This window comes from Ctenocephalides felis, unplaced genomic scaffold, assembly GCF_003426905.1.
Source record: "Ctenocephalides felis isolate EL2017-DRISC unplaced genomic scaffold, ASM342690v1 CF-g0.4_SCAFFOLD_01886, whole genome shotgun sequence".
Lineage (NCBI taxonomy): Eukaryota > Metazoa > Arthropoda > Insecta > Siphonaptera > Pulicidae > Ctenocephalides > Ctenocephalides felis.
In genome coordinates, this window is record NW_020538040.1 from 71,406,214 (window position 1) to 71,429,028 (window position 22,815).

Genomic DNA, 22,815 nt, shown 5'->3' on the forward strand with positions numbered 1-22,815 from the left:
CTGGAAATAGAGGGCGCGAAAATTCGAAAGTTTGACAGTTTCCTAATAGCATTACGCCTTTTGTTTAAAATTGTGATCATAACCACAAAATGCGCATGGACGTGGAGTTAACGCGTTGTGCATCAAGGCTGTTTTTCAGGCAATTTAGTAAAAAAATTAGACAAGCTAAGGGTACGACAGAGACCACAAACATACCAGGTCAGTCAAATGTAATACACATAGTTTAATTGTCTAACCGCACAAGTTCATTTTTTCAATATTGTGTGAATAGGTTAAATATTTAGTCTAGATATACAATATTCATATTCAAAATATTTAATGACAAACAGACAGCAGTCGAATTGTAATATTGTCTGTCCACAATCTTAGCTGATATTAACCAATTTGTTCTGTAATATTTTCTGGATTATAAATTATTTCTTTACTAAAAGATTTTATGTATGAAACAGTATTTGAATACCCGGTTGCTAAAGAGAGGGACAGAAGAGTATATGCTTGGGGACTTGCTGAAACTGGCGCTTTAGGTATCAGTGAGCCAAAAACAACAAGGAAGTCATTGTCTTCTGTGGTTACTCATCCAACTAGAATTAGTTTTGCTGAAAAATATGATATCACAGATATAGCTTGCGGCTATGGCTTTACATTATTTGCTGTTAAATCTAAGACGGTTAAAGTATTTGGAACTGGCATTAATACAGATTCTCAAATCGGTAAACATGTTGTTAAGTTTAACTTATGCAAAAAATCATTTATCTTTTAAATGTCTAAAGTACATTTCCTAATTTTCGTATTGTGTTTAACTTCCAAATTAGATAAAATATCAAGATATGTGAATAAAAAATTAATGATTAAAACATTGGTACTTTAATGTTGATTTCATGTTTTGCAGTAAATTTCAAGAATTAATTAAATTAAATTTAAGTATGATATGCTTGAATATGATTTTAGTATGATATGCTTGATTAATTTAGTTAATTAAAATCAATTGTTCAATTTTAAAAATGTAAAACAGTATATTAAATGCCTAAATTTAATTTTCTAGGATTGCAAACTCAAAGGAAAGATGGTATTTTGGAATTCTTAACCTACCCTGCTCCAATCTCATTGCCTTTACTTGAGCCAGAAGTTACGAATGTGATCAGTATCAAAAGTGGCCGTGCTCACAGTATTATTCTTACTGATAGAGAGGGAGCTTTTACTATAGGAAATAATTCTTATGGCCAATGTGGTCGCCCTATTGATAAAATTGAGTTATATACTGAAAGTAAAGTATTGCCTTTTTCAATTCCAAAGGTTGGAAATGAAGATATAGTATCTATTCAATGTGGTCAAGATCATAGGTAAGCAATATATAGAGTAGTTCTTTGAAATCTTTAGAATTCTTGTTGTTGTGTTTTTTATCATATTTTATTTCTTATCTTTTTGCAGTTATTTTTTTATCACATCAGCATCAATTCTTAGTTACATTATGTATTTTATATAAAATTAAATGATACATATAGTAAGACTGTAACATAAAGAGTAACACTTAATAGTAAGAAATATATTTGTTATTCAATTTCTTTATTGAAAATTGTTTAGAGTTTATTTTAACATAACTTCTATATATAATTATTTAATCAATATGAAAGTTTTTTTTTTCTTTTAAAGATCTTTTTTCATCTGTATTATAAAGAATATTTGATCTTATAATTAGTTTATATTACTAATATCATATTTGCCTCATAATTTATCATGGCATGTGAAAAATCTATATATTTGATTTGATTAGATTTGAATATTTGATCTTATAATTAGTTTATATTACTAATATCATATTTGTCTCATAATTTATCATGGCATGATTGAAGTATATCCAGGGTTTGTTTATATTAAATACAATTTTTTATTCAGTATATTTATTAACAAATGTGGACAAGTGTTTGCTTGTGGCTGGGGAGCAGATGGTCAGACTGGTTTGGGACATTACCGGAATGAATATGTTCCTACTCAACTTCTGGGAGATATTGCATCAGAACATATTATTAAAACTGCTGGTACAGCTGACTGCGTTCTGGCTCTGAATGGTATAGTTAGAACTCCATTTAAATGATTGTACTCAATGTTGATATTTGAATATTATTACTTATATAGAGAGATATAGATAGATAGATATAGATAGAGATATAGAGATAGATCAGATATATATATAGAGAGAGATAGATAGAGATAGATATAGAGAGAGATATATATAGATATCAGAGAGATATAGATATAGAGATAGATCATATATATATCATATATATATATATATATATATATATATATATATATATATATATATCATATATATATATATATATATATATATATATATATATATATATATATATCATATATATATATATATCATATATATATATATATCATATATATATATATACAGGGCCGGTCCTGCCTTGCATGCGATGCATGCAAAAAATGCGGGCGCACGCCTTAGGGGGCGCCAAAACGAGTTTCGAAAATTAAAATTTTAATATATTATTTATATTTTTTATTATTTATATAAAATCTAGAATACTTAATAAATTATAATAAACAATCACACTTAACTAGGGATACGGAGACACAAAAAGCATATTTATTTTGCAACGTGATATCAGTACCGATTAATAACTCTGTAAATTAGTAAATAACTGCTCTGTTTATTGCTCAATCTACTTATTCAATTTTTTATTTGTTTGAAGTTGCTGTGAAATTGAAAAAGGAATTATATGTGATGCAAAGAATTATATGTGAGCGCAAACCTACGAAAGATTAAATTATTTGGCATTATAGAAGAAAAATTGCGATATGATTTAGTTAAAACGGAACTTGTTAATAAAAGTAGATACAAATTATAATAGAGAAAAATTAAAAATAGGAAAAATGGATAATTTATTTCGATTGATTCCGAGTTGTAATTTTTGTTTTTGTTGCAAATGTTTCGCATCTGATAAATTTTGAACGTTGAAGACATTCGTGGTTAGGGTTAAGGAAATGGAACAAATATGAGAAATGAAAGCAAGAGTTACTTTGGAACGAAAATCTTAAGGCTTTTTTTTACCTAGTGGTGTCCATACTCTAAATTTAATATTTATTAACTATGCAGGAAATAATATATATCAAATATAATTAGTTTTTTTCCAAAATAGTTCAAGAAATTACTTCTTTGCATTTTTACTAATTTTTGAACAATACTTTTAAAATACGTTAAAAATTTTAAAATACCTTAAAACTACAATCTGATACTCTGAATATGACGAGAAAGCAAGGACTATTACAGTTCAGCTCTTACGATATCAATAAGGAAAAGTTTACGACGTCATTTTGGATATTGTAAATAATAAAAAATTAAATTAAATTAAAATTTAAAAATCCAGCATGAAATACGAGTATTACGATTGAAAATGGAAAGCTAGTTTTTTTTAGCTCTGTTGACATGATTTGGAAAAATAAATCGCAGAATAAATAAGTAAAATGTGTCAAAACCCAAATATTAATATTGTACATACGTTAAAATAATTGAAAATTTAGAAATATTTGATTATAACCAACCCGCGAATCGCCTCGATTTTCTAAATAAATTTGAAATCAATGTATTTTATACACTTTTAGATTATATCTAATTTTTTACTATATCCAGAATAATCAAAAATAAATTAAAAAAAAATCTGTAAATATTTATACTATATAAATGATAAACTGTTAAAACATTTAAAATTAATAGGGGGGGGGCGCTAGAAAAAAAGTTGCATGCGGGCGCTAAGGACCCCAGGACCGGCCCTGTATATATATATATATATATATATATATATATCATATATATATATATCATATATATATATATACACCGCGATTTCCATTTTCAATTGAAAGTATAAATCAAAAATATGTTGCCAATTGAAAATAAGTCCATCACGTGCACTGCGGTGTGAAATAGAAATGGGAAAAGCTCTCACACTACTTCTACCCTGAATCGAGTTTGATTTTAACTCAGCTCACAGACCTACCTGAGGGCAGTACTACCCATTATTATATATATATATATATATATATATTAGGGTGGTCCTTAAAATGGTCATTTTCGAATTTCCTTGCTCCCAGGGGCTCAAATGGTTCCAAATAGATAAAAAACAATTCTCTGAAAGTTTTAGCTCTTAATATTAACGTTTAGATAGAGCGCAATTCAATCAAAGTTTGTATGAGGAGAGCATGTAAAAAAATTTGAAAATTAAAAAAAAATGTTTTAGGTCTAACTTAGCGACAAATGAATGAGTTTTATTCATTCATTTGTTCGCTAAATTACATCTAAAAAACATTTTTTAAATTTTTGAAAATTTTGTCATGCTGTTTCCATACAAAACTTTAATTGAATTGCGCTCTATCTAAACGATAATATCAAGAGCTAAAACTTTCAGAGAATTGTTTTTTATCTATTTGGAACCATTTGAGCCCCTGGGAGCAAGGAAATTCGAAAATGACCATTTTAAGGACCACCCTAATATATATATATATATATATATATGATTTGGGATCATTATTTCATTAATATTATGTGTTGACATAAAAAAAATGTGAATTGATTATATAAGTATTTTTTTTATTATGTTAATACATGTTTATATGCATTAAGCTACATTTCAGATAAAGGTGATGTTTTTGGATGGGGAAATAGTGAATATGGGCAATTATGCCAGGGAAATGAAGTACAACAAGTAAATACTCCTCGGCATTTACCATTCTGCCGAAAACTAGGTAAAATTGTTGACATTGCAGCAGGAGGATCAATGTGTGGTGTAGTTACTGGTAAGTCTTCATTTTCATTATGCAAATGATTTTAATATTTTACTTAATACAGTTACATCAAGGTGCAAAAGTTGCATTTCAACATCTGCGTAAGGGGGTGTCCATTGAATGCCTTTTTCTTTAAACTGTTTTCTCTTTCAATACAATGTACATGATTTCTCGAGTTCTACTACGCCAGTTTACTTCAAATTTTCAGAGAATCTTTCTTATAGACTTTTCTTCAGTATATACTAGCCTCATCCTCGAATTTCAATTTCTACTACTTTTAAATAAATTGATAGTCAAAAATGTGGTAAGAAAATGGTTTTCTTTTTTCAAACAGTCGCCATTTTGTCAAAAAAAATTAACTTAATCCTATATTATATCATAGTGACATCACTCTAAATGAATAATCTTTTTTTATTCTCATTTTGGATCAATTTTTTGAGACACCTCACTTTCATACACTGCTAATTTTTAAAAATATTTTTTTTTGTTTTAATTTTTTTTCTGTACTTTTGTAATGTTGATAAATACTATAAAAAAATAACAGTGAAATTGATTGCCTTTTTTATGATTTAAAAGTAACCTAAAATCATACCTCTACACAAGAAAACTCTCTTAAATATAAAATACAATACACTCTTCTGCATGCAATAGTAAAAATGTAGTAACTTAGTTCTAAAAACAAAAACAAAAAGTTTTTTTTTTCATTATATAGAACCTTTTATATTTTATTATTTTAAACATTTTTGACTTCCTATGGAATGTATGCCTACTGTACATCGATAAAAGTAATTTTTGTCTTCAAAGTATCATTTTCATAGAATTTTTTATTTTAATTCAATTTAATTCTGCAATCTATAAATATAATTACATTTAGCAGAGAATGCTGACAAGTTGTTTACAATTGATTGTTTACAAATTAGTAGATACCCCCAATGGCGTATCTACTATAGCTAATATAATAATAAAAAAAAAAAAAAAAAAAAAACTAAAGAGTATTTTTAAATGTTATTTTTTGCATTAAGTTTGTATGCAATGTTTTGTAAATTCTGCATATGCTAATTCAAGCAATTTTTGTTTTATATTTTATCTTAGAACAAGGAGATGTGTTCGTATGGGGCTTTGGAATATTGGGAAAAGGTCCTGAAGTTGAACATTCTTTTATTCCAACGCAAATACCAACTACTGTATTTGGTAAAAATGATTATAGTCCTAATGTCTTTGTCACAAGTATAAACTGTGGTCTAAGCCATTTTGCAGCTGTGACAAACCAAGGAGATGTATATACTTGGGGTAGAAACAGACATGCCTGCTTAGGATTAGGGCATTACAATAACCAATACTTTCCATTCAAGGTGGCTATTGGTGCACGAGTTTTAAAAGTTAGTTGTGGCATAGATCATAATGTAGTTTTATGTAAACCACATATTTAGTTTTATTATATATACTGTGTAATGAATTATAAATTTTAAATTTAATATATAGCTTTATAACACCTTCTAGTTTTGTTTAAGATGTGCAATTTATAATGTCTTGCAAAAAAAAAGACAAAATTATACAGAGTGCCACAAAATATTTATCCAGAGTACCACAAATGAAAAATGATTATAATCAAATTCTTTATTATATATACCATAAATTAAAAAAATTCTAATATGCTTACAAATATATATACACACACATACATACACACACATATATATATATATATATATATATATATATATATATGACTTAAATTTTTTTGTTCGACATTGTTTGAGTTGAGTTATTGTTTATTTAAAAAATTGGCTGCAAATTAACATCCAAAAATATTATATATATATATATATATATATATATATATTTATTTGAATAGTCTTGAATTTGATGTTGATATATATGTTTAATTTGAGTTTAATATTCGGGCGTAACATCAATAAAAATAGTATGAGAGTTTTTTTAAAAGTTTATTTATTTAAAATCCATACGTTTCGGCTAGCATCTTAGCCATCATTCAGTGGTAATCAAATTAAAATTTTGTGTCCTAATATAGTATATGAAACCATTATTAATCCATGGTATAAGTATGTGCACATTGATAAGATATATGGTTTTTGACATCACTTCGGAGTTTAAGATAGGAATATTCCTCCGAAGAGTAAATACATAGTTTCGACAGCTCTATCTAAACGTTAATATTAAGAGCTAAAACTTTCATAGAATTGTTTTTTATCAATTTGGAACCATTTGAGCCCCTGGGAGCAAGGAAATTCGAAAATGACCATTTTAAGGATCATCCTAATACATACATATATATATATATATATATATATATATATATATATATATATATATATAGCTCATATAGTTCTGTGGAGGTGCTTATGGCATAATATTACAAATATAATTTTATTCTAATGAAAATATTATATTAGTGGCTTTGCTTCATTTGTAGGTGATATGCATTTAGGTAAATTTTCTGAAACTATAGAAACATATAATATAGTCTTAGATAAAAGAAGAGTATAGTGTATTCAGGGCCGTGTCTGGGCATGTGGCCGCCTGCGTGCGAGCATTTTTTAGCCGCCCTTGAAAATAATATAGTAGGAAAATATCAAATATGTTCTCAACTTGTAAATTTTTATGTTTTCTCTACGTTTTTAGTCATTTTGAATCGTTCGAGACCAAATTTGTAAGAAAAGTATGTATATGAGCCGATTTTAAATTTTTTGTCAACGTTTTCTCTGAAAACCGGGGTAAATCGATTTCAAAAATGTAAGTCATTTGATGTAACTAGATAAAACAGAAAAGTCTACAAATTTTCGTACATGTTTTAGCCAAAAATCCTGCATCGTTTTTAAACATTCAGAAACTGTTTGAAAGATATATTTGGGAATTGTGCTGATTAGTTTAAGGGGGTATTCTACTGTAGAATTTTGAAAAAATCTAAAATTTTTTTTTCATATTTTCAAAGTTTAGTTATTCAAAAATATGTCATTAAAATAATTTTTCAAAATTACTATTATTTCCTGAGTTATAGCCGTTTTAGTGACGTGGCCTCGGTTCGGGTCCGACCAAGTCTCAAAACTTTGAACGCGTTTTTCTCGGAACTACTTTTTTCGAGTTGGCGGTAAGGATATCTCGAGTTCTAATGAACCGATTTACTTCAAATTTGGTGAGGATCTTCTCTATACATCGCTTTATCGCATGGACCTTACCCAAAACTATAACTTTTCATTTAGTATTTTTAAAAAATTCGGAATTGTTAAAAAAAATCTGAAAAAAAAATTTTTTTTCAAACTGCCGCCATTCAAACAAAAATTTTTTTTAAACTTATCCAAGGGTCATACGATAGCGGCATCTATAATAATTAAGAATCCATCTATTTTTTATGTTTCGGATCACCAGGAGGGTTGGAATCATGCACGCCAGGACACCCTCTTTTTTTTTTGAGCTCCCACTTTGACTGCTCATAACTTTGTGAATTTTATTTTTTTTTTAATATTCTATTTATGTAATAATAAAATATCAATAAACAAATGATAAAAAAATCGATAGTAAAAATATTATTTGTTTCCTTTATACAGCGCTTCAAAAACCGGGCGAAATTCATGCCTCTACAGTAGAATACCCCCTTAAGAGATCGTTCAGATCGTTTCTTCACATTTAATTGTTAAATATTTTTTTATGATGATATTTATAAAACTTTTTTGGCGAAAGAGATCATGATTTCAAATATAACTTAATATTTCGACCTTACGACAAGTCGTTTCAATTTTCAAAATGTTATTAAAGTTTGAAAAAATGAGCAGCTCTATTTTACGTGAGGCAAAATTTCATCTTTAGTCGACGTTTTCTCAGAAATGCGCAATCCTATTTGAAAATTTGATAAGTTCTCGTGGGGTTGATTTTGCCTCACGATCGGCCGAGCCGTTTTTCGTCCACGTTTATAGCCAAAATTCGCGAATCAATTTTGAAAATTCAAAACCATTACAAAGGTACTATTTAAGAATCGGGCTGATTAGTTTTTGTCAATGATCGGTCGAGTCGTTTCTCAGTTATAGATTAACACATTTTTTGGCGTGTACAAAATTGAAGATACAATAGTTTTTGACATTGGGTTGCACTCATGAATTAATATATTTTTTATAGTTTAGTCGATTATTCACACAAGTTGAAAAATTAATGCATCGTGCTTTAAGGCAAAGTTGCCACTTACACTAAGTTTATACACTTATTAATCATTCGGAAACGAAGCTTCCAATAGCCGCTTTTTGATTCGATCTCGCTTTCAAAACGGCCGCCTTCGGCCTTCGTCTTTTAACTCAGCGGATTTTCAATACGGGCGCGAATGAATTCAGCGGACTTTTAGTTTGGCCGCCTCTTAATCTAGCGGTCTTTCAATTTGGCCGCCTTTTAATTCAGTGGACTTTCAATGCGACCGCTTTTTATTACGGCCGCTATTCGTTATGGCCGCTTTTTGTGTATGGACGCCTTTAAATTTGTTTTTTTTTTGGTTTGGCCGCTCCAAAAGGCGTGCGGCCCTGAGTGTATTGTTTTGAAGTAATTAGATTAAGATTCTGTACTTGCTTCAAAGATCAGTTTTTTCTTATTTGTGGGTTAGTTCATCAGCAATTTCGCTCTGCACAGGCACCGAAGTATAGCAACTACAAGTTTTATAAATTTTATGTTAATGAAGATGAAAACTCAGATATTTTCAGTGCTACGCTTCGCCACCTGGTCAGGACAATAGAATAATTCAATGTTCTTCATCTTCATTTTCTCAATCATCTGCGCTTATTTATCTATGGTGGGTGTGACGTTTCGTGGATAGTAGGCGCACTATGGTTAACTTCCAGTAAGTCGAAGTCATAGATAAGTAAACATAAAATCGAAAGAATCCAAAAAACGGAAATTAACTTTTTTGCACATCTTTATGTTTCAAAGTTTCTGAACATTTTGGCATACCTTAAGCCGGCCACAGACGTAACTGTATGCATGTGCAACTGAATGAATGCGCAACCAGGCGTATTTTCACAGTGCTCACAGACGACTCAAGTTTATGTTCAAGTATTTGCGCAAGCATATCACAAATGTCAACTATGGAACGTCAAGACATAACCTAAAAATATATCTTTTTTATTAATTTATATATTTACAGCATCAGAAGAGAATTCAAAGTGTTCAGAAGGCTAATTTAATAATTTTAAGCAAACTTGTATTATGAATTCGCTATAAAGTAAAATAAAAACAGAACATGTGCTGCCACAAGCGGCCAACGAATAAACTTGCCGACTTGAATGATTGCGCAAATTAAAAAGTGCTCATGTCTACTCGCTTGCACCAGTCTGTCAAGTTGCGCAAAAAACACCCCACAGACGATACAGAATACATGTGCAAGTCGCAGGTTGCGCAAGTATACAGTTATGTCTGGAGCCGGCTTTATAATTAGAAAAAATGGGTGTGTATATGCATGCATTTTACAATTTTTACAATTTTTTGTCCACGTTTTCGGGAGCACGGATTAATTGATTGGAATGTTTCGTTACGAAAACATTCGATTCGTATTGACGAGGAGACGTGCTGATTAGTTTTTGAAGCAGATTTGAGTGATTCAAAAAACATTTTACTTGCGTTGACGACATGAAAAATCGACTGAAGTTTTGGGAAGAAGAGTTCTAACGATTTCGGAGATATAGATGAAAAAGTTAAAAATAAGGTATTTGACGGTCAAAAATGTTCATTATACATATACCTATATACTCTTCTTTTATCTATGTATGCAGGCATATATCACATTATAAGATATTTCTTAGAGATTTTAATAATAAGTACAAATCGTAGATAAATAAACATGGTACAAATTTTATTTTAATTTCCATGGGTTCCGTAAGATTTATAATGATTAACCTATAATAAATAAGTATAGCCGTGGCTTTACCGGTTCAAGTAACAAACGTAACAGGCCCCTGTGTTAATATTTATTTATCAATGCCTGTGTCCCTGCTATCTGCTAATATGTATTTGTTTTCTGTCAGTTGTCAAGCGGTAAGGTTATGTTTTATAAATCTCGACAACAAGAATTTGTATTAAATATGCAGTTTATTGGTGATCGCTTAAACTTTTAATAACAAAAAATACTCTGTGTGTATATATTCTTACATATAAATGGCTGGGCAAGGACATCAATTTCCCGGAAGTTTTGCTAATTCTGCGAGTGGGATGAAAATTAATTTTGTCCCTAATGCAATGGGTACTCCAATGCAAAGTTCTAATATCAATCATATGTCAGGACAAATGGTTTCGAACATGGCAAGTATTATGAACCAAGCTTACAATCAAAATATGCAAGGCCAAAACAGCATGCAACAAATCCAACAGCAAACTCACCAGCATTCAATGCAACAAAACACTGTTCAAGCGATGCCACCGGCACCTTCTCCTGTAGCTTCTTCAATAAATAATAATAGTCAAGTAGTTGGAAATACATCAGCAGTTGCGCAGCCGACTACACCAAATAAAGAATTTAATACAGCTACTCTGTGTAAATTTGGCCAAGAAACAGTTCAGGATATTGTCAGTAGAATTCAAGAAGTATTTCAAACTCTCAAGTCAATACAGCCACCTAATGGAACTGTTCAAGGCTCAACATCAAGCAATGAGAAAAAAGCAAAAGTTCAAGAACAGTTACGCACCATCAGATTGTTATTCAAAAGACTTCGACTTATTTTTGAAAAATGTAATGAAAACTGTCAAGGTATGGAATATACACATATTGAGAGTTTGATACCATTAAAAGAAGATTTGGATCAAAAGTCTGATGAAAGGATGAATTCAGAAGGATTTAAAAATGTTATCGATGAATATAAAGAATTAACTGAACAAGTAGCACTTAAAAATAGGCAACTGAAGGAAGTTATAGATCATCTCAGAAGAATTATTTGGGAAATAAATACCATGTTAACAATGCGCAGATCATAGTTTTTTTCAAACCCTGGTTGAGTAGTTGTATTATGTATATATATATATATATATATATATATATATATATATATATATATATATATATATATATATATATATATGGTTAGAATAAGATGTTATATTTATGTACTGTATATTAATTATATATCATAATTATATTATGCTCATTATTCCTATTATTTGCATTTAATTATGTTTTCATTTATTTGTTTTAAGAAATATCTCAGTTATTTTCTGTATAATTTAAATATATATTTATAGATTATAACTATGTATAGTTACTATAAATCATAAGGTCTTCATGTTTTATTGTATATCTTTTATGTGAAATTGTACAAAAATATATGAAATAAAACTCCATTTTTTATTTTGGCACTTAGATTGATGTGATCAAGTAGTTCGATTCAATTTGTTGGATGTTAAATATAATTGAATGTTTTCCAAAGGCAGGCCTAGCGGTTTTGGAAATCTAGTAAAAAAAGTAAAAAAAAATGCCAGTTGTTGGTCAAAAATGATCATTAGACATATGAACATCAAATTATCAAATATTTTATGGAGATTTTAATCATGAGTATCAATTTTGTTTACATTTCTATGGGTTCCGTAACATCGTCTGTTCGTAAGACGGCGACGCGGCGCTTACGCGCTTCTATAATTAGTCTCTATGCAGCTAAAGCAGTGCGATTGCTTTGGAAAAAAGTTCAAAATTTTCAAGACATTTCAAAATAAAAAAAAAACATTTTTTTCCAAAAGTCAATTTTTTTCAAAAATTTAAAATTTCTCAAAAATCAAATTTCTCAGATTAAAAAAAAATTTAATCTTTAAAAAAAAAAACTTGGTACCAAAAGTTTCAGCAATTTGCCTTAAGGTGATGCCACACACCACCAGTTAAATGTTTTCAATAGTAAGCATATATACTTTAATTGTTTTGGATTTGTACATAAACTTTAAACTTTAAACTTAAAATCTAAGATTCACAAAAGAAGACAAATTTCGATTATATTTTATAATTTAAAAGAAAATCAAAATCTTGTAGTTAATAATAATTTTATGTGCAGGTTTCCAAAATTGCTTTTGCGCTTCATCTCATTTTTAAAAATCATTCGATTCTTCTATTTATGTATTATGAATATGCATACTGTCTAGGCATATTTATATTTGCAGTACGCTATCTGATCATAGATGGCTGTTGATACATAACCTGACAATTGCATGTGCCAGTTTTATTATCAAAATGTATTGACTTTTATATGCAATTCTTTTAAAATTTGTAATTGGAACATAATAAAAAAAAAGGAAGCATGGAGCTGTTAGAGCAAACCTATCAAAAAGTATATTGTCAATTATTCTTAAAATCACATATTTTGTTGAGGGTAATCAATGTTTTCTTATTTGCAGGCTTTATCAGTAAATGAGCAAATGATAGACAAATGGCAAAGATGTATATCAGAATATTTGTGTGTAAAAGAACGCCTAGAAACATTTAGAACGGAACTTAGTTTAAAAATCATGGTACCTTTAGGTTCGAAGGCTCTGATGAGAGGCAAACTATATCATACTAATGAAATATTGGTTCATTTGGGGGACGGTTGGTTTACTAAACGAAGTGCTCAACAAGCTTTAGATATTTGTAATCGAAGAATTCAAAGTAAGAATTATTTTATATTTAAATAAGTAATTATAAATGCTTGTAGAAAACGTATTGCTTGTTTCAAGTTACTAATATATTAGAGTAATGTATTAAATGATGGCAATTGTGTATTCTATGTTTGTGAGTTCACAGTAAATTATAACATTTGAGTTAATAGTGTTATGAATATTTAAATTTAAAATAGTATAATATAGTAGTAAAATGTAAGGAAGTAAGTTTTTAAATATAAAAACGTAGTAATTAATAATGTAACGTAAGTTTTTAAATATAAAGTGTTTCTCAACATATTATCTAATATTCTATTTATTATTTAATTTTAATCTTGCTAGAGTATTCAAATTCACTCAAATAATTCTTGAAAATAATCAACTACATTAATAAAAATCTTTTATACTGCGCTTAGATGTCTTAGCTTTTGATGCATTTGCTTGATTGCCTCCTTTTTCAAGAAGCTTAAGACTATCATTTAAGGAAATAAAACGGTTTCACAGAAAAGGAAACTCAACTCTATAATCTAAACAACAATAAAATGTCAAATAAGTGAATGAATTGTTTTTTGTTATAGACGCTGAAGATATGCTTAAACAATTTCAGCAAGAAAAATCTTGGTTGACAAGTAAAAGAAATATTCCAAAAATGTTTGATGTGTTTGCTGATCATGATCGTCAAGAAATAATTGAAGATTATGATGAAGAAAAGGAGAAAATATGGAGAGAAAGGCATAAACAAAAAGTAAAAGAATATCGTCAAAACTTAAAGAAACAGGAACAAGCTGATGATGACAAAATAACAGATGAAGAATATTGGCAAAAACTGGAAGAACTTGAAATTCAAGAAGAATTTGAAAGAGAAATTGAGAAATCTGGAACTACTTCCTTCATGAGTGAAATATCGAAAAATATAAACCTATTTGGTGACAAAAATATTTCTAATAATGATTTTTCACATTCTATTCAGTCTAAAATATATGACGACCTCAATAATTTGGATGCCTCTATTGAAGGTCATGTAGATACTTTCTCAAAATCAGATTCAACACCACACGATGTTGATGAAATATCTAATGTTGTTCTGTTAGAAAGAAAATCGAAGATTTGTGAAAACATACCTCTTGATATGAAACTGAGTTATGATTTCATTGGGGCTTTTGATGAGGATGAAATTAAACAGGATTCTTTGACCATAGGCTTTGCCAATACTGATACTTCACTTCAGGGAATTAAAATTGATGATCATAAAAGTATTAACACAGAAACAGAAGATGAATGTGCTAAACCAAGGTTGCTTGAAGATCCTCAAAAAATTTCCAATGTTATATTGCTTAATAGACAAGTGAATATGAATAACGATATGAACATAAATATTCAGAAGGAGAACAAATCGCAAGGGGAAGTATTAAATTGTGATAATAGTAAAGAATCAAAGAATGATGGATGTGCAAAAATTCATTTGAAGGATAGTGCCAATGATAAACACGCAGAAAAGTCAAAATATATACTTTTACAGGATTACAAAAAACAGTTAATCGAATTAAGAAACGAAATTCATGGAGCTGTATTGAAAACACATGATGAACTATGCCAGCAACTAGATAAATATGACTTGAAGGAAGAATTAGAACATAAAATAATGTTATTACAAGATGAATTAAATATAGAGGATGACAATATTTTTGACAGCGATTGCTCAGATGAACAGATTTATAAACCAACATCCATAGGATCAGAAAAAAGTCTGAAAAAGGTGTCTTTTACTGAGAAAGATCACACAAAATATCTAGATGACCATGCTCCTGACCCTCCACTAGTACTGCATTTTAAGCATTCTACATATGTGCCTCAAATATTAGAATCCAAAAATTCAGATCAAATTGATGGGCCACATGATATATATAGAGTATATAAAAATTGTTTTGTGCAAAATACTAAACCCTTTAAATCAATTTTAAAGAAAACAACATCAAGCATCTTGAAACCCGTAAATGAAGTGTCAAATACTGAAGCTCCTGGATTTGGTGATACTGCAAAACAACAAATTCAGAAACAAAAGAAAACAAGTTGCCCCATCGTAAGTATATAGAAATGATTTATTATTTTCCTTTCATATTATTTTTTATAAAATGCAACATTAACTCAACAGGTTATTGGAGATGTATTTGAGCATAAAACTCCGACGACAATGCATGATACAAACATGAAAAATGTAGATGTTGTAACTGGCCCAATAAGCCGATTTAAATCTAAAAGATTATATCCAAAATAAACTCAGTTTGTTATAATATTATTTATATTTTCATGTGAATTGTATAAAAGTAACTCATTCTCACACTATTGGTTTAAATTTACACACATTAAATAAATTTATTAAAACATAAGTTCGAAGATACAACTGATCGTTTGTTATATTTGATAACATGATCAATGTGGATATAATTCAACATTTTCTTTTTTACTTTCTTTGCTGTGCTATCGTTCTAAGTAATCTGTGACCACAAATAAATGTTACAAGACTCAGGACAGAGAGATATCTTAACGTTTCGAACATGTTCAGTTTCAGCCAAAAAATCACAAATAAGCCCAATATCGCTGAAATGAATAAATTATTTTTAAGATTAAATACAATATTGATTGACAATCGATTACTCACCTCCAAAACCAGAATGAAAACCTAAAGCAGAGAGAGACAATGGGAAATTAGAAACATTAATTTTCAATTTAACCCATAAAACGAATAAAATCACTAATGGAGTTAAACATAATCCAGTGAACAAATCAGACACTAATCGAGACGGCCTGCGATCTGGTTCTCTGAATTTGTGAACAATTTCTGGTTTTGGCAATCTTGATGCACTGTGTTCTGGTCAAATAAAGAACCATTTTATAATTAAACCCTTAAGGTTTAGAATGCAAATATATTCTTACAGAAAAATAATTGACACTACATATACCTGCAGAGATAGCTTCTTGAGAGAATTTCAAATTGATGTCTGCAATATGCCATTTGAAGGAATTGCTAAGCAAAGCATCTCCAACTATCAATTCCATGTGGTACAAACCAGATTTATGATTGAAATCTATAGATTTGCTTCCTACATCCTGCATGAATAGTACTTATGTAAACACTAATAAGTAACGAAAAGAGTAAAGAGCTTGCATATACACACACTCACCCATATTGGAATATGTATGTATATAAAAATATGGATTAACAATTTCAAATTGGGTAATTAAACCACTATAACTATTCATTTATTTGATACCGTTAAATACCAAATTTTAGCTCATTCACAATAATTATCTCTTGTAAGATTGCACTTACCATTTCAAATTTATATGTTTGAGTACTATCCTGCTCAGCAACAAAGATAATTTCTTGCTTGTTGTTAGAATTTGATAGTTTAACAAAACATTGATGTACTGTCATAGGTTTTCCATCTGACTCATCAGCAAGTAAGACCTTCAGCAGAACTCTTTGTAATGAGTCTGCTTCAAGCACAGTTGTCATCTTCTTAGGGTATGGGACTGTTTGTTTCTTTGCAGGAGCAGCCTGATCAGCGTCTCCAATACTGACTTCCAAAGATTTCACTGATATTCTTCCTAAGACCTGCAAAAGCCAAGTATGTGTATACAAACAGATTGGCATATATAAGGTTAATAACTCATAGTTAAACATTTTCATCATATTTATGTAAAAATTATGATTAATTTTATTTATATGTAGGAATTATGCTTTTGATTATTTCTGTACTAAATATTTTGCATATATTTATATATTCTATATGCTATAATTTTTTACCATTCAAATTATTCATATATATATATATATATATATATATATATATATATATATATTATATATATTATATATATATATATATATATATATATATAAATTTCATTATTACCTTAACCACGATGTTGCCAGTATGTGAGCCAGCACTCAAAACTAATTTATATACACCTTTTTCCGGTTTGATTTTCATGAGATCAAGTTTGTATAGAGTTTTATCTCCTTGAACAGGAGTTAATTTTTGTTTAGACAAAACTACTTGGCCTTGTCTTGTGCCAGATTGTGCAATTACTGAATCAGAAGGTATATCCAAAGGTTGTCCTAAGAGGTTGCAAACTCTCAAATTTACTTGTGGATTTTCGGAAGATATTTGAGGAGACCCAACTAAAGATATAACTGTTGGAGAGATTGCCTAAAATTTAAGTAATAAAAATTAAAATTTTGATTTAAGTTGTAATTTCTTCAACAACTTTCGTAAATGTAATGATGAAAACTCACTTTGTCGTTAGATATTAGTGTTAAAGCGTTTAGAAGCAAAGTGCAACCTTTAGCTGTTTGAACAGACCTCCTTGATAGCAAGTATGTTGAAAATTTTACACTTTGATCTGCAGTAATATATGCAGGTTTTCCTAAAGAATTTGACAGCCTGTATATCAAGAAATAAATTTATTAGCAGATAGTAGTTACGGTAATCATTGATGTATTTCATACATAATATTACTTTACCTTATTATTCCTGTTAATATCAATGATGTCAAACTAAGACCACCTTCGAACTGCAACATCTTCCCATCAACTTCATCAGCTTGTGCAAGAGCATCCTCAATTCGATCACTTACAAATTGTCCATTTATTCCAAGTTCAGCCGCAATATGGAACGCATGGGCCAAACTATATCATGAGATGTATATATATATATATATATATATATATATATATATATATATATATATATATATATGAATTTGAATGGTAAAAATTATGGCATATAGAATATATAAATATATGCAAAATATATGCCAATCTGTTCTGTATACACACACAACACATTCGGTTTATAATAAATAGTATATTCAGCAAAATATTAAATTGTTGGCTTAAGACATAATACCAAATACTCAGCAACTATTTGTCAGGCTTTTAGTGCCTAAACTCGTTGGTAATGCAATCATTATTCAAGGTTGTTGCACTACATGTATATTCAAGTTTTATACATGGGCTTGCAATAACTATTGAGTTACTCTTTGGAATCATTTATATTATTCGTCCAAAGAGGGAATACTAAAATGATCTTATGAATATTTAAGTAATCATCTCTAAATATTCAATTTATATATTAAACGCCGGTGGCAAATAAGGGGTGACAAATATTTGATCCAAGTATGTATATATATATATATATATATATATACACATATATATTTGGTACACCAAACATCTTCTGCACACATTTTTCTGCTCTACATCAAATTTAAAATAACTGTTAAAAGCATTAGATGCAAAGCTAATAGATAATTTAAAAACAAATTATTAAAGGATTAAAAACCTTTGCCTTTCTACTAACTACACTACGCTTATAGGGTTTAGATATTTGATTTCACCTTTGAGTTAGCTACTTTTAATTAACCATTATTGTCAAAAATAATAAACAAATATTTGAATACTCTTTTTATAAAAATATTGATAGATATACCTTAATAATGTATCTTCCCGTTTCAGTAATCCCTGTAATAATTTGGCCAATTTGCTTTTATTAGCCTCAGAAAGTGTTTGTCCTGAATTTTTTAGTCCTAAAACTGCATAATATAATTCAGTCACAGTTGCAGTGTCACTTGAAAAAATATCTTGCAGAGATTTCACGGCGGATGTAGTGGAAATATGACTACAGGTGAGATATTTTGAGGTAGAAATCAAATAGAATAACTCTTCTGGGCTCTTAGCTTTCGTTGAAAAATTATCTAGTACCTGCAATTATCACTTTATTGAAATAATTGAACATTTTTAAATTACTTTATATAATATTGGTTTCTGTCTGTATTCAGCCCCAATTAAAGATGAATATTTAGCTAAATCACAATACATAAATATACAGAGCAGCTAGTACATGTCAAACTTTGTTTTACAATGCAATTATTACTCATTTATAGTTTCCATCAAAAACACTAACTTTGCATGATTCTTTCGTAGATGCTGGAACTTCATTTAGCAACCTGTATCCTTCAATAGCATAATACATCTGTGCCACATCTGTTGACAACATTGCATCTGCAAAAACATTTTTAAACTTTTCTCTCTCGGGTATCCCAAAATGACTAGAAACACTACTTGCTGAATGTGCTTCGTAAAAGAATAGAATCGCCACGAGAGCAAATGCTGAAAATTTAATTAACAGAATTATTGCGAAGAAATAAATTATCATGTATTAATACAATAGCCGGTTAATGAGGTATAACCAAAAACTTTTTGTAGTTTAGAATTTCATTCTTTGTATGGCGAAAACTTATTTCAAAAGTTAAATATAAATATACTCACAAGTATACATGTTAATATGTCTGAATTAATCGCATTAGAGACACAATATAATTTTTAGTAAATTAAAATCAAAATAATGCCGACACGTCAGCCATAGATAACTCGACAGTGGTTTACTACGAGATGAGTGCGCTGCAATCAAATTTACAAACTGTAGCAAATATCCATTCCATCGAACAAAGAAGATCTGTCCGTTATTTTGACTGGTAAATTATATTATAACAATTTTTGGTTTTATAGAAGTCACTAGGAGTATCATGGACTAATTGTCCGATATTTGTCATAAAATTCAGTTTTTAAACATAAATTTATGTCTATTAGCTTTTATGTTTATTAACTTTCCATAGGGTAGTTATAGCATAGATAAACAAGTATAGTTACAAGGTTATGCTTATTTATCTAGGCTCAATATCATAATTTCCACTTTAGAATCGTTCATATTGTTTTTGAAGCCATTTTATTTCTTTTCTGAGCACTATGTTTTGCGTTGCTAGCCTGAAAGCTTGCTGCTTTCGAAGCTTTCTTCGCTTTAGCCTCCATTCTGAAATTCTATCGAGAAGGTTGTTTAATATAAGAATATTTTATAAAGGGAAAAAATATAATTATAGTATTTTTACAGATTAGTCTCACACCAACACTGGAAACAAAATAATATATACATAATCAGTGGCGGATCCAGCTTTGGCGTCAGGGGGGGTCACATTTTTTACAAGAGATAAATTAAATAAATATTTATTCCAGCTCTGCTCATGAATATTTTGGACGAAATATCAAATCAAGGTTATATACAGAGGTACCTCTGTAATAAATGCACCCATAAAATTTATATTTTGCATTGGTTGAATAATGTAGTTATTATTTCGTTAAATCTCTTCAAAGTTAAAAATAATACATTGAATTGTTTGTCCTCTGGCCGTCTTATTTTACCCCCCAATACGATTAGAAAATCCTTAAATTTTAGTCTTTGACTCCGCAGTTCGTCTATACTAAGTTACATATTAAAGTTATAAAATGCGTTTGGTAACAAAATATGTACATAAATAAAATCATCATAAAGGAATTTTATTGCTGAATTAGCGTTCTATCTAAGTCTTAAGACAAGCTCAGGGGTGGTCATGACCCCCGTGGCCCACCCCCTGGATCCGCCACTGCTTACATAATTACAATTCCTATTCGCTTTCTACATACTGATAAAAGTGTAAATCGTGTCGGTTTGGAACATTCGTTTGAGGCATTCGCAGTTCAAACTAGAAAAAAAAACAAAAATTATGTGGTGCATGATATTATGCCTTAAGACAAATTGCTGGAGCTTACCGTACTATAATTTAAAATTTTTAAAAACCTTGAAATAAATAGAAAATTTTGAATAATTTTTTTGAAGCGATCGCGCTGCGCAGCTATTCTACAGGCAAATTTGGAGCACCCGGTTGCAGTCTAACGGTTAAACATTGCAAATCTTGGTACCCATAGAAATGTTAAAATTTGTACTTATTGTTGAAACTTTCATAAAATATCTGATAATTAGATGTGCATATGTCTATAATGATGATTTTGCCCGCCAAATGGCGTTTTCTTAACTTTTTTTGTTGGATTTTCGAAACCACTGGACTTATGCCTGACATTAATAGAGTATGTATTGCAATAATGACTTGAAGACAAGATAGTTTGTTTAAGGCATAACATTTAGTATGTTATACTATTAAGAATCTATCTATCAAGATAGATTCTTCTGTCTATGAAATATCCGTTTCGTAATTTTTTTAAAGTCCCAAATCAGAAAAATAATAATTAAGAGTAATTTCAAGAACAGAATAAAGTATAAAAATTCTTTTAATCATAAAAAACTTGGTGAGAAAATGTTAAAATAATCTGGAAGTGAAAATTAGGAGAAATTGGAAAAAAAGAAAAACTAATTGGTACTGTCGAGAGAAAACTATATTGATAGCATTTGTGGGCATTACATTTGCAAAATATTGTTTGATATTGGAACTGAAAAATTCAGAAATATCGTAGAAACTTTGGGCTTTAAAAAATTTAACGATGGTGCTATGAAATTGACGATCACTTAATTTTCTAACTTGCAGTGGTATTAAAAAGCTGTACTCCTAGGTCGTGTATGGAATTGAGAGAAGTTGCAAGTTTAAACATAGGACTCTTTATAGTCAATTTTTTTGTTTTGTAATAAGAATTTGATATTGAGACTAGGTTAAAGCGTTCAGAATTATTCTATATGAATGACAACGTGACTAGCAAAAGTATACACGGGGCAGTGAGAATGTTAATTTTTTTATTATTATTTTAATAATTTTTACAACTGTCTTCAATCGGACAACAAATAAAATATTTGACATAAAACTGAAATCGTTGGCAAAATATAAATCATCTGACCATTGCCAGTGATTTGTCGAAGGGGTTATCTATTGTTGATTAATGCAGAAGAAATTTTTTTTTCAATCGGGCCCTGGTAGAGTTGTTCTGAAGTTTTCTGACGAGCGAGTTCGGGTGATCAGCTAGACGATTTCTATATTTGCGTAAGTAAGCAATTATTTCATCCTTAACTGTGCTAGTGCCTGTGCCTTTGTGTATTAACCAATTTGGAACATGCTTTGGTGCTTTCATTTGTTTCATTTCTTTGGTGCGTTGATCCCCATAGCTGTATCCCGTATGTCCAAATTGGTTTAATGATGGCTTTATAGAGGTAAATTTTATTATGGGTGTCAAGTTTTGATTTTCGTTCGAGGAGCCAATACAATCTTCTTCTGGCTTCTTCAAGCTGCTTCCTCTTTTTCTTAATGTTATTTCTTTTTCTTTCCAGGTTAGTCTCTTATCCAAGTGTAAACCTAGATATTTGACTGTATCTGTTTGATGAGAATGTTTAATTGTCGGAAAAGATTCTCACATGTGGAAACTAAGGGAAAAATTATTCTTAACGCTCTTTTCTGTAATTTGAATATATTCTTTGAAGATGACGAGAATCCTCAGAAATGTATCCTGTATGTGAAATGCGAATAGAAATTAAAACTAGCTGTAAGTGGAATTCTGTCTTAAGGCAATTAAGGCATCGT

General features: G+C 29.5%; 4 protein-coding genes across 5 annotated transcripts; 3 read left to right on the forward strand and 1 right to left on the reverse strand.

Moving 5' to 3' along the window:
• Positions 1-38: 38 nt before the first annotated feature.
• On the forward strand, positions 39-6,285 carry LOC113376758 (RCC1-like G exchanging factor-like protein). 2 transcript variants are annotated; one of them, XM_026616800.1, is made up of 6 exons: positions 39-198; positions 450-710; positions 1,043-1,340; positions 1,894-2,066; positions 4,666-4,827; positions 5,908-6,285. In XM_026616800.1, the coding sequence occupies exons 1-6, from the start codon at positions 90-92 to the stop codon at positions 6,243-6,245; spliced, it is 1,341 nt and encodes a 446-aa protein (XP_026472585.1). In that variant the 5' UTR covers positions 39-89; the 3' UTR covers positions 6,246-6,285. The 2 variants fall into 2 exon arrangements, with proteins under 2 accessions (XP_026472585.1, XP_026472586.1); XM_026616801.1 differs by having other exon boundaries at positions 450-524.
• A 4,339-nt stretch (positions 6,286-10,624) lies between these two features.
• Positions 10,625-11,781, forward strand: LOC113377680 (mediator of RNA polymerase II transcription subunit 30-like). The gene has a single exon (XM_026618075.1). It carries the CDS (start codon positions 10,963-10,965, stop codon positions 11,773-11,775), a length of 813 nt encoding a protein of 270 aa, XP_026473860.1. The 5' UTR covers positions 10,625-10,962; the 3' UTR covers positions 11,776-11,781.
• Positions 11,782-12,994: 1,213 nt separating this feature from the next.
• On the forward strand, positions 12,995-15,805 carry LOC113377458. The gene is made up of 4 exons (XM_026617787.1): positions 12,995-13,109; positions 13,177-13,426; positions 13,995-15,496; positions 15,569-15,805. Exons 1-4 carry the CDS (start codon positions 13,080-13,082, stop codon positions 15,689-15,691), a joined length of 1,905 nt encoding a protein of 634 aa, XP_026473572.1. The 5' UTR covers positions 12,995-13,079; the 3' UTR covers positions 15,692-15,805.
• On the reverse strand, positions 15,755-19,888 carry LOC113377459 (dolichyl-diphosphooligosaccharide--protein glycosyltransferase subunit 2). The gene is made up of 10 exons (XM_026617788.1): positions 19,751-19,888; positions 19,386-19,591; positions 18,912-19,183; positions 17,945-18,109; positions 17,717-17,864; positions 17,334-17,630; positions 16,748-17,032; positions 16,377-16,524; positions 16,076-16,285; positions 15,755-16,014 (listed from the first exon to the last, which is right to left on the reverse strand). Exons 1-10 carry the CDS (start codon positions 19,758-19,760, stop codon positions 15,878-15,880), a joined length of 1,878 nt encoding a protein of 625 aa, XP_026473573.1. The 5' UTR covers positions 19,761-19,888; the 3' UTR covers positions 15,755-15,877.
• Positions 19,889-22,815: the final 2,927 nt, after the last annotated feature.

What these genes read in the sequence shown, in the direction of transcription:
- LOC113376758 (XM_026616800.1), top strand. Translation starts at nt 90, where the DNA reads ATGCGCATGGACGTGGAGTTAACGCGTTGTGCATCAAGGCTGTTTTTC. An exon ending in AGAGACCACAAACATACCAG is followed by an intron (nt 199 to 449) that starts GTCAGTCAAATG and finishes TGTATGAAACAG; the next exon opens with TATTTGAATACCCGGTTGCT. An exon ending in TAATACAGATTCTCAAATCG is followed by an intron (nt 711 to 1,042) that starts GTAAACATGTTG and finishes TTAATTTTCTAG; the next exon opens with GATTGCAAACTCAAAGGAAA.
- LOC113377680 (XM_026618075.1), top strand. Translation starts at nt 10,963, where the DNA reads ATGGCTGGGCAAGGACATCAATTTCCCGGAAGTTTTGCTAATTCTGCG.
- LOC113377458 (XM_026617787.1), top strand. Translation starts at nt 13,080, where the DNA reads ATGGAGCTGTTAGAGCAAACCTATCAAAAA. An exon ending in TTGTAATCGAAGAATTCAAA is followed by an intron (nt 13,427 to 13,994) that starts GTAAGAATTATT and finishes TTTTTGTTATAG; the next exon opens with ACGCTGAAGATATGCTTAAA. An exon ending in AGAAAACAAGTTGCCCCATC is followed by an intron (nt 15,497 to 15,568) that starts GTAAGTATATAG and finishes TTAACTCAACAG; the next exon opens with GTTATTGGAGATGTATTTGA.
- LOC113377459 (XM_026617788.1), bottom strand. An exon ending in CTACGAAAGAATCATGCAAA is followed by an intron (nt 19,184 to 19,385) that starts GTTAGTGTTTTT and finishes TGATAATTGCAG; the next exon opens with GTACTAGATAATTTTTCAAC. An exon ending in TCAAGAAGCTATCTCTGCAG is followed by an intron (nt 16,286 to 16,376) that starts GTATATGTAGTG and finishes TTATTTGACCAG; the next exon opens with AACACAGTGCATCAAGATTG.